Consider the following 15,868-nt stretch of genomic DNA (forward strand, 5'->3'; position numbering starts at 1 on the left):
CCAAATTCTTACACAAAAAACCCTCTTTTTTTTACTTTTCATTGTGAATTAAATCAGTATCTGGACTCTATTAAGTTTTCTACTAATTCAAAAGCAATCAAAACCATAAATGTATGTAAATGTTTTGGCTTTCTGTTATAATTTCATCCCCCCTGGCTGGTTATAATGTGTTGTGCTTTCTGTTTTGTTTTTTATTTGAGTTATACTCTTTATATGTTATAATTCAACGTGAAATTGCATAATGTGAAGATTTGTTATCATTGTACTTTTTGCAAATGTTAAAAAAAAAAAAAAAAAAAAAAAGGTTGGTAGAACCGCAGCAGAACTCAGAACACAAGGCTGCCATCTAGTGGTGGGGGTTTCAACACACCACACTTTTCAACTTCAACTTCAGAATAATGTTGAAAATCTTTTTAATCCAGAAATAAATACTGAACACATTTTTTTTCCACTTGCAGGTTGTGACCTTTTTAAATGATCTCTACACCTGCTTTGATGCGATCATAGACAACTTTGATGTTTACAAGGTAATAAATGGTTAACTCTCATCTGCAAATAGCCAGTGGAATCAGTTTTATAGTTTAGCTGTGCTGCTCCTGCAGGTGGAGACCATCGGGGACGCCTACATGGTGGTGTCGGGTCTGCCGGTCAGGAACGGGAAGCTCCACGGGCGAGAGGTGGTCCGGATGTCTCTTGCCCTGCTGGAGGCCGTGAAGAGTTTCAAGATCCGACACCGGCCCAGCCAGCAGCTCCGGCTCCGCATCGGCATTCACAGCGGTACGACAATAACACGTAACTCTAAACTCCACACTGATAGAAATCACAGACTGAAAGTGCTGGCGTGTTTGTGTTCAGGTCCCGTCTGTGCTGGTGTCGTCGGGTTAAAAATGCCCAGGTACTGTTTGTTTGGAGACACAGTCAACACTGCGTCACGCATGGAATCCACAGGAGAGGGTAAGACCCGTGTGCCCTGCAGAAAAACCTTCATATTAGTCAGTCATCTGTGCTCAAGTCTGGAAACAAACATGACCTCATTCAGAAACTACTTCCACAGCGTAGTTACACCAACACAACACACTGTAATATCCAGTACTGGAGTTGTAAAAAGAAATCAGGGGGGTGGTGGATTTGATCATATGGGGACAGATAATTTGTGCTGATTACAAATAATATAATATATTACAAATAATAGCAGTGACCAAAATACCTGCAGAAATACTGCAGGAATGACATAGCAGCAGTTAAATGCAGCCTTCTGTAAGCTTTAAATATCCACTGGGCTTACATCAAATACATCAAAACACAACAATAAAAAACACTTTTCTGAACTTATCAATATGACTCTGTCCTTCACAGGATAAGTAACATGGATCACTGCAAAAACTCACAATCTTAACAAGAATATTTGTCTTATTTCTAGTTAAAATGTCTCATTTTAGTAAAAAAATCTCATTACACTTAAAACAAGACTCATCAGTGGAAAAAACAACAATTTTCAGCTGTTTCGAGTAGATTTTCACTTGAAATAAGTAGAAAAATCTGCCAGTGGAACAAGATGTTTTTGCTTGTAATGAGAAGATAAATCTTGTCCCACTGGCAGATTTTTCTACTTATTTCAAGTGAAAATGTACTTGAAACAGGTGAAAATGGTCAAATAAGTTATTTTTCTGGTGATGACTCTAAATGTTGAAATAGCAGTAAAACCACATTCATTGATGAAATGACATATGGGATGGAAAGGGGGGATGGTTTTAAAGGGGGGATGATTTGGACCGTTTTTATTTCAGGGGGGATGCCATCCCCCCTCATCCCCCCTCAACTCCAGTACTGAGTACTGGTAATATCCACATACTTTTCAAGCAAAGTTGGAGAACAAATTGTGAAAATAAAATAAGGAATATGCAAAGAATGCTTCTTTATGTTGTTTGGAGTTAATTGACCACAGTATGTTTGGTTATCAGATGGTTGACGGAAATTCTAGCTAGAAATAAAATCTTAATCGTTTGGGTTTGTTATTTTTCATTTGTCTAAGTTATAATTAAAGCTTTGTCAAGTTGTAATTTGAAGTGGAACAAGACAATAATTGATTGGAAAGATATTTCCTTCTTCCTATTTTCATGAAATGCCAAAATAAAATAAAAAAATTAGGCCAAACCAGAAACCTTTTGATGTGGAACACTGACAGAATATTTGGTCAGACTTTCACGGTGGGTCTAAATGATCAGGGTGTGGTCTTGCTGTAACAGTTAAAGAAGTCTGCAACACGTGGGGAGCTCCTCCACAACTTCATTATTTTTTTTCCTGCTGCACAAATCTCGTTTTTATGGTTTTGGTTTTCCTGTCTTCTCTTTAAAACCATCTGTTCTGTGTTTTTGCTTTTCTACCACCGTTTCATTGGTTATGTTTTGTTGTTATTTTAGTTATTTAATTAAACCTCATTTCAGTTTATGTTGGAGTATTTTCTGGTTTATTTTGAAAATATTTTTCCCGGTGTGTCACTTCCTTTGTCTGCACTTCCACACCTGGGTCTTGTTAACTTGTCTGTAAGTGTCTACATGTTGTCCTGTTGTTCCTTTTTCCTTCTTTACTGGTTCATCAAGCTTTTTCAGCCCTGAGTTTTTGTAACATGTCATTTAATTTTAGTTTTTTTGTGTATCCTGCACTGGCTGTGTTTTAGGTTCATTATTAAAGGACTTTAATTACTTTATCCTCCTGCTCTCCAGGATTTTGGGTCTTCTTACAACCTCCTAATCATAACTCATATAATGTCTCGAGCATTCCTCTTTCCTTTCTCCTTATTTCTCCTACATCTGATTCAGACATATGAGCTCAGTAAAAACTTTTTGAGGAATCTCAATTTCTAAAAAAAAAAAAAAAAAAAGCAGCGGAGGTTAAAGAGGAGCTGTGATTGGTGCTCTAATCAATACAGAGGTAGGTTGTTATGTTGGTACCTGTTATTCTGTCCTTGTTTCTCTTCGAAACGTGTCTCTATGTGTTCATCCCTGGTGGGAGGGATTAAGCTGCACATAAGTCATGCCCACTGCAACATTTAATATGGTTTTGTGTTGTGTTGCCTGTCTTCAGCCTTGAAGATTCACGTATCGGAGGCGACGTGTCAGGTCCTGCAGGAGTTCAGCTGCTTCCAGCTCCAGCTCAGAGGAGAGATTGAAGTGAAGGGGAAAGGACGTATGAGGACATACTGGCTATTAGGAGAAAATGATAAAAACTGACAAAGGGATGGAAGAGACTCAAGGAGGACTCTGGGAAAGACTTCATCTGATGGATGAAGGGCTAAGGAAAGACTGACAGGAAACGGCTGTATTAAACCTGCCCATCTCTCCAGTTGGAGGGGTAAATGTGACGTCTTAAAATGTTCAAGTCAGTGACTTACTGAACTGAGCTGGTTTCACCAGAAATAAACTGTAGAGAAAAAGACAGACGAATGAATGTTTCACTGTAAAATAAGTCATAGAAAAGCAAGTTGTGTAAATACAAAAATAAAATGTGTTGTTACATGTGTGTTGATGTTTCTTAATATTAAGCAATATATTTGTAACTACTTTCTCCACTGATATGAAGACATTTTTTGACTTGTCTATAAGCAAGAAAACTACCAAAGCAAAATTTGTATAATATATAACAAGAACTAAAGTTTGAATGTCTTAACATGGTGTCAGCATCTTGTGATAGAAATATCTTGCATTTGGAGAACAATACAAGGTAATACCAGAATCATAACAGTTTGTGCAGAAACTCTCAGATGATACTTAACTGTGAGATAAAATATCGATAACAGATTTAACCAACTAGTTCTGATTAGAAAGTGCAGTTATATTTTACTAACTACTTGGATCAATGCATACATGTTAAATATTTACTTGATATACAAAGTATACAAATTTAATCTTGAATGAATGAATACTTTATTTCGAATAAATCATATTAATAAAGATAATACCAATAACAAGCGGTTTGAAAATGAGTAAGTAGAAGCAAAGCTTAATTAAGCCTACCCCTTCTCCACTAATTAATAATCATCTTTCACTTCCTGCTGGAGTTCTACCATGATACAAAGTTTCTATAGTAACATATACAGTACATACAGATACACATTTATATATATACAAATACAGATACATGAATGCATACACAGACATACATACGTATATTCACCTTTATTTATTTATCTCTATGGAGTTAACTGCTTTCTTCATACCTTGTATCCTGTGCAAATCATGCTTTTGTACCACTTTATAAACAAGTTTATGCTTGGACATTGCTTTATTTCTACATTTAATCTGTTCCACAACAGAAGACAGAAAGACAAAAAAGTTTTAAAATTGGACAGTCCTGAGGATGTTTGAACATTAACACACACACACACAATTTATTTCACCTGTCTCTATTTAAAAACGTTTTTTTTTTATATTGTTTAGGAGTACAATGTTTTCCACCTTATACATGAGTTGTGCTGTTTGAAAATAAACCAGGTCAATGAACTCAAAATCTTTGATTTCTAAATAGGGAATTTGTATGATATCTAAAACCAGTATTGTGAATGATCCTTATTGCTCTTTTCTGCAGTGTCATTAGAGGTGATAATGTACATTTATATGTATTGATCCAGAACTTTGCACAGTATCCTAAATATGTTAAAACAGTTGAAGTATCTTGTTTAGGAATGGAATAGTAATATGGGCAGGAAACACGGGTTGTGCATTAGTCAGATGTAATGATAAGTGTAACTGCCGAGCTGTGTGATTGGAAAGTACAGAACTGTCTCGGAAAATTAGAATATTGTGATAAAGTCCTTTATTTTCTGTAATGAAAAAATGTCATACATTCTGGATTCATTACAAATCACCTGAAATATTGCAAGCCTTTTATTATTTTAATATTGCTGATCATGGCTTACAGCTTAAGAAAACTCAAATATCCTATCTCAAAAAATTAGAATATTCTGGGAATCTTAATCTTAAACTGTAAACCATAATCAGCAATATTAAAATAATAAAAGACAATATTTCAGTTGATTTGTAATGAATCCAGAATGTATGACATTTTTGTTTTTTTTAATTGCATTACAGAAAATAAAGAACTTTATCACAATATTCAAATTTTCTGAGACAGTCCTGTATAGTTTTGAAATATATAGTCATGTTAATTTATCCTTTCTTTGTAAACAAGGCAAAGTGGTGTCCATGCAGGTGGTCTCCAGCACAGCCAAGGATTGGCCCCAGATTATCTCTCCTCCTATTGGTCCACACTAACGTCACTCTACACTGGGCCTAACGTGATTGGTGGGTGAGCAGGCTAGTCCCCGCCCCCGCCCTCCTCTAGCGCGGTGCGGATGTCCGTTATGTTAGTGGTAGGACGGTGTCACGGAGTGGGATCTGTTTCTCAAGCTGTCTCCAAATAAGTTTTAACAAACACACATTAAAAGCCCAGAGCGAGTCACAGTGAGTCTCCGAGCCCGTACTGTAGCCCAGGACTGTCCTCCCCTCCGGCACTCACCCCCATAACCCTCAGCAGCGGCCGCCCCTGGGTCTCGGCGGCTCCGCGGGGCCCCGGCGAGGCGCGGCGGGAGCAGATGGAGCCTGCACCGGCGAAGGCGAAGCCGCAGGGCCGGCTCCTGGTGTCCACCCAGCTGGACGCCAAAGACGAGCTAGAGGAGGTAGGCAGACCCGGGCTCAAGCCGCCCTGGAGGAGAGGATAAGCGTGCAATGGACGTGATCTGTGCGGGTTCATATACAAATATGATCAGTTTAATTGTACAAAGACATGATGGAACCATTTTATCCAGTGCAGGCTGCTAGCGGGCTAGTTAGCCTGGCTAGCCGCGGCGGCTCCGGGGAGCTCTGCTGTCGCTGCTGGGAGGGGAGAACCTCGGTGTGAGGCTGGTACGGGGTGGATTTATCATGCTTGTGCTTTCAGAGGCGCCGCCATGGTGATTGGAAAGTCCCAAAGCTCATAAAGTTTTAGCTTAGCGTGCTAATCTACGTAAACATATGGATGGACCCTGTGGTATCTGCGCATGCGCTGTGTTTCAGGTGTCAGAAGTATTGATCCTGACAGTTGATGCTTATATTAGGTTCTATTGGATTTACTAAAGTTTGAGGATTAAATCAATGGGGATATAAACTGTTTGATTGCAGAATTATCTAACCAAAGTGTGTTTTTCACAAGCATACAGGACTGTCTCAGAAAATTAGAATATTGTGATAAAGTTCTTTATTTTCTGTAATGCAATTAAAAGAACAAAAATGTCATACATTCTGGATTCATTACAAATCAACTGAAATATTGCAAGCCTTTTATTATTTTAATATTGCTGATTATGGTTTACAGCTTAATATTAAGATTCCCAGAATATTCTATTATTATCTATTCTATTATTTTTTTAGATAGGATATTTGAGTTTTCTTAAACTGTAAGCCATGATCAGCTATATTAAAATAATAAAAGGATTGCAATATTTCAGTTGATTTGTAATGAATCCAGAATGTATGACATTTTTGTTTTTGTAAATGCATTACAGAAAATCACAATATTCTAATTTTCTGAGACAGTCCTGTATATTAGGTTCTATTGTATTTACATAAGTTTTGATGATTAAATCAATGGGGATATAAACTGATTTCAGAATTATTTAACCAAAGTGTGTTTTTCAGCGAGCATATAGCAGACATCTACACAGACAGATGGAAGCAGCAGTGGGATGTGTAGTCTAGATGTGTAGTGTATCATGATTTTTGTGGTCTACATATTCTTTGGGTTTAATTTTATCATTCAGTCTTGGCATGCTTCTTGTGTTTTATTTGTTCCTTTTGGGGTTGTGTTTGTATGTTTATATTTTGTATGTTTGTATGTTTATAGTATTGTTGTTTGTCCTGGCATCTAACATTTTGAGTAGTTATTGTATTTATTCTGTGGTTGTGTTGTTATGTTTGTGGTTGTTCATGTTTCTTCTTGTGTTTGTTTCCAGAGATTGGAGCGGTGTTCGGGAATTGTCCAGGCGTTGATCAATGGGCTGTCGGAGAGAGAAGCTAACGATGCACTCACTGCCAACGTAAGAAAAAACCAACAAACAAACGGCAATACAACATAAAATTACCTCCAACGCTGAAACTGTGACCAATACTAAACATTAAATGGTAGAAATACACTTATACAACTGTGTGGTTGATATGAAAACTTTATTCGGTCACTCAAGTAATGCTTTCTGTTGTGCACATTTGTTTCCTCCTCGCTTTGTTCATTTTGTCTTACACTGGTATTTTACGCTAGTATTTTGGATCATTTTTGTCCATATTTAGTGTGTATTTGGTATATTTTGCTAACTGTAACTGATTTATGACTGTGGTGTTTGATAAAGTTCGTGGCTCTTTCCCCCTTTCACATTTAAGAGTCTGATGCTTAAATTGGCCTCTGTGAGAAACACACTTGCATTATAGTATAGAGATAGCCGGTACGACCTGAGAGGCACTGCCATATGTAATAGAACCAAAACTAGGGTAAATACTAAAGAAAGATGCATATCGGTTACAGGAGTTAAAATATGGAACAGCCATAACAATAATGAATTAAAAAAACTGTAGTTCAATAAATAAATTTTAAACGATGTATAAATCCAATATAATCGAAAGATACAGAACATTAGTGTGATACATAACTATATATATATATATATATATATATATATATATATATATACATACATTGTTGTTGTAATAATAATATTTATATACCAAAAAATGTAATGATTGGTCTTTGGTTTCCTTTAGTTTTCACTCTTCTAGAGATTGTTTCTGTTTCCTCTAATCATTGATTATTTACTTTCTCTGTTAGTTGTTTTCCTGAGATCCGTCTTCTGTTTGTTTTTTACTAGATTTTTCTGTCATATTTACGTTTGTAAATTACGTTTTGTTGTTGTAGATTGTTTGTCCTTGTTGTATTAGTACAGTAGTAGTACTATGAAGTAAACAAAGTTAAAAAGTTTCGGCACAATAAGCTCAGGCTTCAGCCTACACCTTTTGGTCGGTTTATTCCTTACTTCTTTTTTTATTATTATTTCTTTCCTACAAAAGAAATGAAATGCAATGTATTCATCAATGGAAACTGATGGACCAAATAAACTACTTCATCACTTCATCATCATAGTGCTGCAATTAAAAAAACAAGTTTTGCTCTGACTATTGTTTCCATTTCTGCTTGCTCTGTCAGGTGTGTAAAGGTCAGCAGCAGCATGAGGAGGTTTGTCTGGGCCTCTTCACGCTGGTCCTCACAGAGCCAGCTCAGGCACAGAGGGTGAGTTAACACTTTATCTTCTCTAATCTTTGTCATAATTTTGACATCAGTTAAATCCCCGTGTGGGCTTGTTATTGTAACAGTGTTACAGAGACCTGACGCTGCTTAATAGAGACGGGATGAATGTAGTCCTGGTAAAAATCAACCAGATACTGATGGAGAAGTTCCTTAAACTGCAGGATGTGCCCAGAACACAGGTAAATAAATACACCACTTTACACACAGATACACTTAATGTATACAGATATTTGCATGAATCCTGTGCAGACTGATAGCGTCAAGAGTTATTAACAATGTTGTTGATGTGTGCGCAGCTGGTGTGGTTGGTCAGAGAACTAGTGAAGAGTGGAGTGGTTGGAGCTGACGGTGTCATCATGACACTTCTCAAACAGATTGCAGGTCAGACTCGCATGGATCCCATCATTTATGTAACAATTCATATGTCATTAGATTAAAGTAATGTTTGATGGATGGTGGCTGGTCAGCATGGTGGTAGTGCCATCAGTCTGTAATGTCTAGACCTGTGGTCCCCAACCCCCGGGCCCCGGCCCGGTACCGGGCCGTGGGTCATCTGGTACCGGGCCACACAGAGAGAAAAAATCATTTCTGTAGAATCCCTGACTGATGATGGTTGACTCTCAAACTGATGGTTCACAATGTTTTTATTCCTTGGATGTACAATAAATACACACATAAACACACTGTAAGAGCTATAAAGGAATACAATAAAATAGAGTTAGTCTTTCTACATTCATATAAGTTTCATTTAACTTAAATACAGACCGACGCAGCTGCTCGCTCGTTCGGTAATAACAGCTACGCAGAGACTACGGCGTCGATTTAATGCAGAACCATAAATCAGGCCTACCGCTAACCACAATACATGAGTAACCATGGCAACCAAACTCAAGCTGGACATGAATACGGCATAACATTGCAAAGAAGACCAATCCTTATCAGAAGGTGCTTTTTGTGTCAGTTAGGCTCCACTTCAGCATTCCCGACACTAGTTTAGTCTTTCAGACGCACTTTCTACTGCCGTTAAACTTTTACCATTAAAGTCCGAAGTGCCGGATGTTTACAAGGTCTCGGCGAGACGCCTTCAAAATAAAAGCACTAAATATCGTTCTCCTTAATAAATAAAATAAAAGCCTGGCTTTAAATAACCTTAATGAGACATAAAAACACATTTATAGAAATACTCATATTAAAGGTAATTTACAATTTCCATTATTTTCGAAAATTATGTTTTTTTATTATTATTATTATTATTATTATTATTATTATTATTATTATAGAGAAAATACCACGGTTTTTAATGCTGATCTTGTCATTTTATTTAGTTTTTATCAACTACACCTTTAGATTGGGCCGTGAAAATATTGTCAGACATTAAACCGGTCCGCGGTTCAGAAAAGGTTGGAGACCACTGGCAGAATGCAGGTTGCTCTTCTGCCAGAAGTTTCTGGTTTTTCACAAATCACTTAGTGTTGCTTTAAAAGCTTCTCTTGAGTGGATGTCATGTTACTGCCTGCTGTCTGCAGGTGGAGACATCTCCACCAAGAACCTGTGGTTGGCTGAGAGCGTCATGGACATCCTGCTTGACCAAAAGTGAGTTTAATCAACACGCATATTATAAGCATTGCATCAATACAGCAGCCCAATGTCCTCTCCATAACCACATATTGACTTTACTTTTCTAGCCTCTCTGTGTTTTTATTTTGAAGCAGCTTAGTATTTTCAGTGAAGCAGCAGAATATTTGAATAGTGAAGTGGGTGAATATTCTGTTTTCTGAAGGGAGTGGGTGTTGAAGAGTGGAATGCTAATAGCAATGTCAGTCTACACTTACCTCCGCCTTATCGTCGATCACGGAGTCCCAAACCTGTTGCCTCTCCGCCAGAAAGAAGTTGACTTCTGCATCAGCATGCTGAGAGAGAAGGTAGTGAAGGAGGGAGGTTTCTTTATCCGCATTTATTTCATTGTGTTTACTTTGATATAAACCTCTGGTCTTTGCCCCTCTAGTTCATGGAGTGCCTGATCATCGGCAGAGATCTGGTTCGTCTGCTGCAGAATGTCGCTCGGATCCCAGAAATGGAGCTACTGTGGAAAGACCTGCTGCACAACCCACAAGTTCTCAGTCCTCAGTTCACTGGTGAGCTGCAGCAGCCGTGATCTTCACTTCACCAGTGTTTTCAGCTCATTGCACAATACTTGTTGATGATGATTCACATTCAACTAGGTTATGCTACTCCTAAAAAGGTTTTAAAAAATCCTAATCAGCACCATTTAATTTAAAGATAGCACTTTCACAGTTAACAACACCCTCAGACAAAAGATGTTGCACCTCTAAGGACAAAGCACCCAGAAATAAAGTGAGCTGAGTTAGTGAGGAGTGCACAGACCTTTTATACAGCAGCGACTAAAGAGCTCATCAAACATATGAGCGGACACGGGAGAGCCAGCTCCTCAGGTCAGGCCTCAGTGGTCCACCTGCCTGTAATGAAAAGGGATGCTCTTTTTACAACAGTAATGAGCAAACACTGGATGCAGAGGACTAATGGTCTGAGAGTGAAGAGAAAGAAGCAATCTATTTTAAATGGGAAATCCAACATTAAACAGAGGATGTGGCCTCAGGTTTCACCTATCCAGGCTTTACTTTTCAGGCAAATTCAGGCTCTTTCACACCTCCATTAAAATGACCAGCCCTTTCATTTCTATTTTTGGTGTACCTGAAGATTTTAATAGTTTTACTAAGAAGGAGATTAATATAATTGATTTTTCCTCTCTTGTAGCTCGTAGATGTATTTTACTTCAATGGAAGGACCAAAAACCTCCATCTCCCAATTCTTGGTTAAAAGACCTGATGTCCTTTTTATATTTAGAGAAAATTAAATATGGTATTAGGGGTTGCCCTGATAAGTTTTCTTATATTTGGGAACTTATTCTTTCTCTTGTTAATTCTTTGGAATCCTTGGAAGATTAATTTTATTTGATTTCATTTAATTATAGGGAAGTATGATATTGCTAACCATGGGGTAAATCCACAAAGAACAGATTGCGCCCGCAAATAGCGCTGTGAATTGCGCCGCATTTGCGCCCGCAATTTGCCCTGCTTTAAGGTCCTATTCACAAAAGATTTTGCTCTAATGATATACCAGAGCAAACACGCCCATAAAGTTTTGCGGCTGAGTGCAATTTGCACTTGTCTGAGTGAGCGGAGCTGTTTCCAGTGTTCTCCGTATTTCAGCACACACATTGGTCCCTAATGAAAACTGCAGAGAGCACAATAGCCTCAACTTTCACGTATTTGTACTAGTATTTCGCATGCGGATAGATAGATAGATAGATAGATAGATAGATAGATAGATAGATAGATAGAACCTTATTCATCTCCAAAGGGAAATTCAACCGTCCAGCAGCTCATCAAAACATAAACATAAAAATCAACCACACTTCCAATAAAAGCACATTCATAATATTAAAATAAACATATAAGGTTTTTAAACAAATATCATGTAAAGTGCAAACTAAAATATAGTCCAGTTGTGGCAGAGGTGAGTGTGAAACTGAGTTCAGAACGAGTTAAACAGTCTTATTGCTGCGAGGACGCAAGGATCTCCTGAACCGCTCGTTCTGCAGCGCAGTGAGAGGAGCCGACCGCTGCAGAACGGAGCGGTTCAGGAGATCCTTGCGTCCCCGTAGCAATAAGACTGTTTAACTTTAGCTATAAGCTAATAAGCTAATGAAATGTCAAATGTTAAGAGGCTGTGCGCATTTACGCACAAGGCACAGCACCAGTAACTTCATTAACACCGGATCGGGATCAGATCAGGATCTGACGGTAATTCATGTTCTGTGTTTTGCTACACACACCTACAGGTCAGCTGTTAAACACACACATTCTAGATTTATATGTTTATATGGTGGAATTGTTTGTAATAAAGCAGCCCCTTATGTATGGATGAATCCTGAACTCCGTCCTGTTACTTTTATTTTTAAATCCCATAAGTCCACAACCCCACTTGATCTGATTGTCTACAGTCATGTCTGAATGTAGATTTCACCCTTAATATCATTCAGTATCACACAGGCTTGAATGATATTGAATAGAGAGAGAAACAGAGCCGCAGTGGGAGTGCGCGCAGTTTAATACATGCTTCTGAAACACGGTATTTGCTCCTATATTTTTGCGTGTGGCAAATAGCGCTGGCCTTTCTGAATTAGGCGCTTTTTGCAATGAGGCTTATTTGCATAGAAAGGGGGCAATTTTGCGCCGAATGTATGAATATTACCTAATTTGCATGCATGCAAATGGCACCGGCGCAGACTGCCACTATTTGCTTGGCAGCGCAGTTTGTGGAGCAATTCGCCCTTTGCGGGTGCTTTGTGAATTAGACGCTCTCTTTTTGTCTCATTTGCACCGGTTTAGCGGCCGCAAAAGCCGCGCAATCCTTTTGTGGATTTGGCCCCATGTCTATTTTTTTTTAGGGTTCCTCTTATGTCTGTTTATTTTAATTTTTATTTATTTTATTTTACTTCATTTTATTTATTTTTTATTATTTTTGTTGTTGCTGTCTTGTGTGTCCTGTATTTTATTTTATTACTTTATTTTTCCTATTATTATTGTCTTCAGTCAGAGTTTGATTGGTAATTGGTACTTACTTTGGGACTTGTTTATAATTACGTATTTTACAGTGTGTGTGTTTTGGGGTGTTTGTTATGTTAAGTTTTGTGTCCTTATTTATTTTACTTTTTTTGTGTGTGTGTGTGCGTGTGTGTGTGTGTGTGGTAAAATTTAAAACGGGGTATTCTGTCGAATCCTTTAAAAAAATGTTTATTGTGTAATATGCATTACATCGACTTCCCAATAAAGAAACATGAAAGAAAAAAAAAATGACCAGAACCTCTCAAACACTGATGAACGATGTACAGTTCAGAAAAGATTGTCGGGACTTACAAGAAGGATGGTTGGGTCACTGGTTCACATGACTTGAGAGATTCGTAAGAATGAATGATTAAAGAGCAGCACTTAAGTCTGAAACTTAAGTGTAGGGCACTAGATTTCATTTCCTAAAATATGGAACCAGCACTTTAACTTCTACCCATTGTTACCATGTTATATTCCATTTCTCTTAAAATTGGAACATGTGTATTTGTGTCCATGCTTCAGGTATCCTCCAGCTTCTGACAGCTCGGACCTCTAGGAAATTTCTGGCTTGCCGACTCACGCCGGACATGGAGACAAAGCTGTTATTCATGACCTCCAGGGTAAGAGTCTACTGCTGGTTTACGTCCCTGAACTTCCCTGTCTTCATCTGGGACTGAGCTGGGTTTCTGTTCTTCCACTTCTGACTCGTGTGTTTCCTTCTTCTCACCTGTGTGCAGGTGCGTTTTGGGCAGCAGAAGCGGTATCAGGACTGGTTTCAGAGACAGTACCTGTCCACAGCGGAGAGCCAGTCGCTGCGCTGTGATCTGATTCGATACATCTGCGGGGTGGTCCATCCGTCCAATGAGGTGCTGAGCTCAGATATCCTGCCACGCTGGGCTATCATCGGCTGGTTACTCACTACATGCACGGTAAGAGACGCTACCCATAGACCCGGCTCTAGAGCCGCCTCAGTGGCTCCCTGGGGCTTTTTCTAAAATCTTTGGCCTTTTTTTCCTTTTTTTTTTTTTTTTCCTTTTTTCTTTTTTTTTTTCCTTTTTTCTCTTTTTTCTTCTTTTTTCTTCTTTTTTCTTCCTTTTTCCTTTCCTATTTAATCTCCACATTTCAACCTTTTTCTCGAAATCTTGACTTTTTTTCTCGACATTTCAATTTTTTTTCACGAAATTTCGACTTTTTTCTCGACATTTTGACTTTTTTCTCGACATTTTGACTTTTTTCTTGAGATTGTACTTCAACATCAATCTCGACATTTCGATTTTTTTCTCAAAATTTTGACTTTTTTCTCGACATTTCAATTTTTTTCACGAAATTTCAACTTTTTTCTCGACATTTCGACTTTTTTCTCGAAGTGCAGAATGAAAAAAAAATAATCTTCCCCCAGTTATAACTAATATAGATACATGCAGCATGTGTTGCCTTGATTCCAAGGCTTATACAAGACTTTTCATTTTTTGTGGCTCCAGACATATTTGTTTTTTGTGTTTTTGGTCCAATATGGCTCTAAAACATTTTGGGCTGCCAACCCCGGCCACAGACTGTCAATCATTACTCTACATTATATTTTATTTTGAAGATATTTGTATCCAAAGCTCCTTTCCTAAAAAAGTAACAGAGTTAAACCAAATACTAGAGTCAGAGAGTTTCAGTATGCTAAAAGTACAATTTCTAAAAGGAAAACTGCTATTATGAAGTCCGAGTGGAAAACACATTCAAAAATGCTGGAGAATCACCTTAGATCGAAGCGTGCTAAGGAGAGTAGTTGTGTTAAGCATTTCTAAGAGAAGATAGGAAAGGTGTTTCTCCGAGAGCTTCTTGAACACGGAGAGGAAGACCCTGCTCTGGTAACAGTTGGGATGTGAGTCTACCAGTGTGGAACAGTCTGTGAGAAATGCCCAGACATAGTGTCTTAAGGCTGAAATATGGTTCTGCGTCAAAACGACGCCGTGCCTACGGCGTGTGGTTTGGGTCGACGCAGACCACACGCCGTCACCTGCGTCGTCAGTGACGTGCACCTCCCGAAAATTGTAACTACGCGTCGAGGCGACGCAGACCACACGCAGACGGAGAGGGCTGTGATTGGTTCGTTTGAAAGCGAAGCATTTCCGGTTTCCGGTTTGAAGCAGTAGTGAACTTCCAGGGCTCTTTTCTTCGTTTATATGTGATTTTTTTTGTTTTGTTTTTTTGCACAATAGTTGTCCTTATCTCTTTGATTTACTGTGACCGGAAAAAGTCGGATAAACCATTCAGAAAAAGATCGCTAACTAGCGGCCGCGGGGGGTACTGCACCACGACCAAATGGAGAGACGGAGAAGCCCGAAGGTTCACGACGGCGTCACGGCTGCGGCGTGTGCTCTGCGTTGGTTTGACGCAGAACCTTAATTCAGCCTTTACTGTGCGCAGTGCAACTCGCAACTTTTAGAGTAAGCCTGTATGATTAACAGTGTTGGGTGTAACGCGTTACTGTAACGAGATTACATTCGCCAGTAACGCAGTAATGTACCGCGTTACAGTTGTAATTTGGGTAATCCCGTTATAGTTACTCTAAGACAAAAAAAATTACGTTACTTTAGTTACTCTAAGCTTTTCAGCTACATGTAGAACGGGAGAACAGAAAAGAAAATCAAACTTTCCTTTCATGCGTCTTCACGCGTTGTGCAACACTTGTCTGACTTAAGGCTGATTTATGGTTCCGCATTAAATCGACACAGAACCTACGTCGTCTTTAACGTGATTTTACGGGATTGTACGTGATCTTACGGGATTTTATGTGATTTTACGGGACTTTACGAATACACATTTGTGCGGATCTGGGCACTGCAGTAATAAGGTTCCAACTATGGGACTGTCTCAGAAAATTTGAATATTGTGATAAAGTTCTTTATTTTCTGTTATGC

At 38.5% G+C, this 15,868-nt stretch overlaps 2 protein-coding genes across 2 annotated transcripts in view; both read left to right on the forward strand.

Annotated features, from left to right (window-relative positions):
* Positions 1-3,805, forward strand: part of npr1a (natriuretic peptide receptor 1a) — a 64,579-nt gene extending 60,774 nt beyond the window's left edge. Inside the window, exons 19-22 of the mRNA XM_061742038.1 lie at positions 459-527; positions 603-777; positions 856-954; positions 3,085-3,805. Coding sequence (XP_061598022.1) covers positions 459-527; positions 603-777; positions 856-954; positions 3,085-3,230 — 489 coding nt within the window. The 3' untranslated portion in view covers positions 3,231-3,805. The remainder of the gene's footprint in view (positions 1-458; positions 528-602; positions 778-855; positions 955-3,084) is intronic.
* Positions 3,806-5,361: 1,556 nt separating this feature from the next.
* ints3 (integrator complex subunit 3) overlaps positions 5,362-15,868 on the forward strand; it is a 28,777-nt gene continuing 18,270 nt past the window's right edge. The window contains exons 1-10 of the mRNA XM_061742043.1: positions 5,362-5,674; positions 6,986-7,069; positions 8,224-8,307; positions 8,391-8,504; positions 8,622-8,706; positions 9,852-9,918; positions 10,106-10,247; positions 10,331-10,460; positions 13,479-13,576; positions 13,694-13,885. Of these exons, the coding sequence (XP_061598027.1) occupies positions 5,591-5,674; positions 6,986-7,069; positions 8,224-8,307; positions 8,391-8,504; positions 8,622-8,706; positions 9,852-9,918; positions 10,106-10,247; positions 10,331-10,460; positions 13,479-13,576; positions 13,694-13,885 (1,080 nt within the window). The 5' untranslated portion in view covers positions 5,362-5,590. The remainder of the gene's footprint in view (positions 5,675-6,985; positions 7,070-8,223; positions 8,308-8,390; positions 8,505-8,621; positions 8,707-9,851; positions 9,919-10,105; positions 10,248-10,330; positions 10,461-13,478; positions 13,577-13,693; positions 13,886-15,868) is intronic.

The sequence above is a fragment of the Cololabis saira genome, chromosome 15 (genome assembly GCF_033807715.1).
Source record: "Cololabis saira isolate AMF1-May2022 chromosome 15, fColSai1.1, whole genome shotgun sequence".
Classification (NCBI taxonomy): domain Eukaryota; kingdom Metazoa; phylum Chordata; class Actinopteri; order Beloniformes; family Belonidae; genus Cololabis; species Cololabis saira.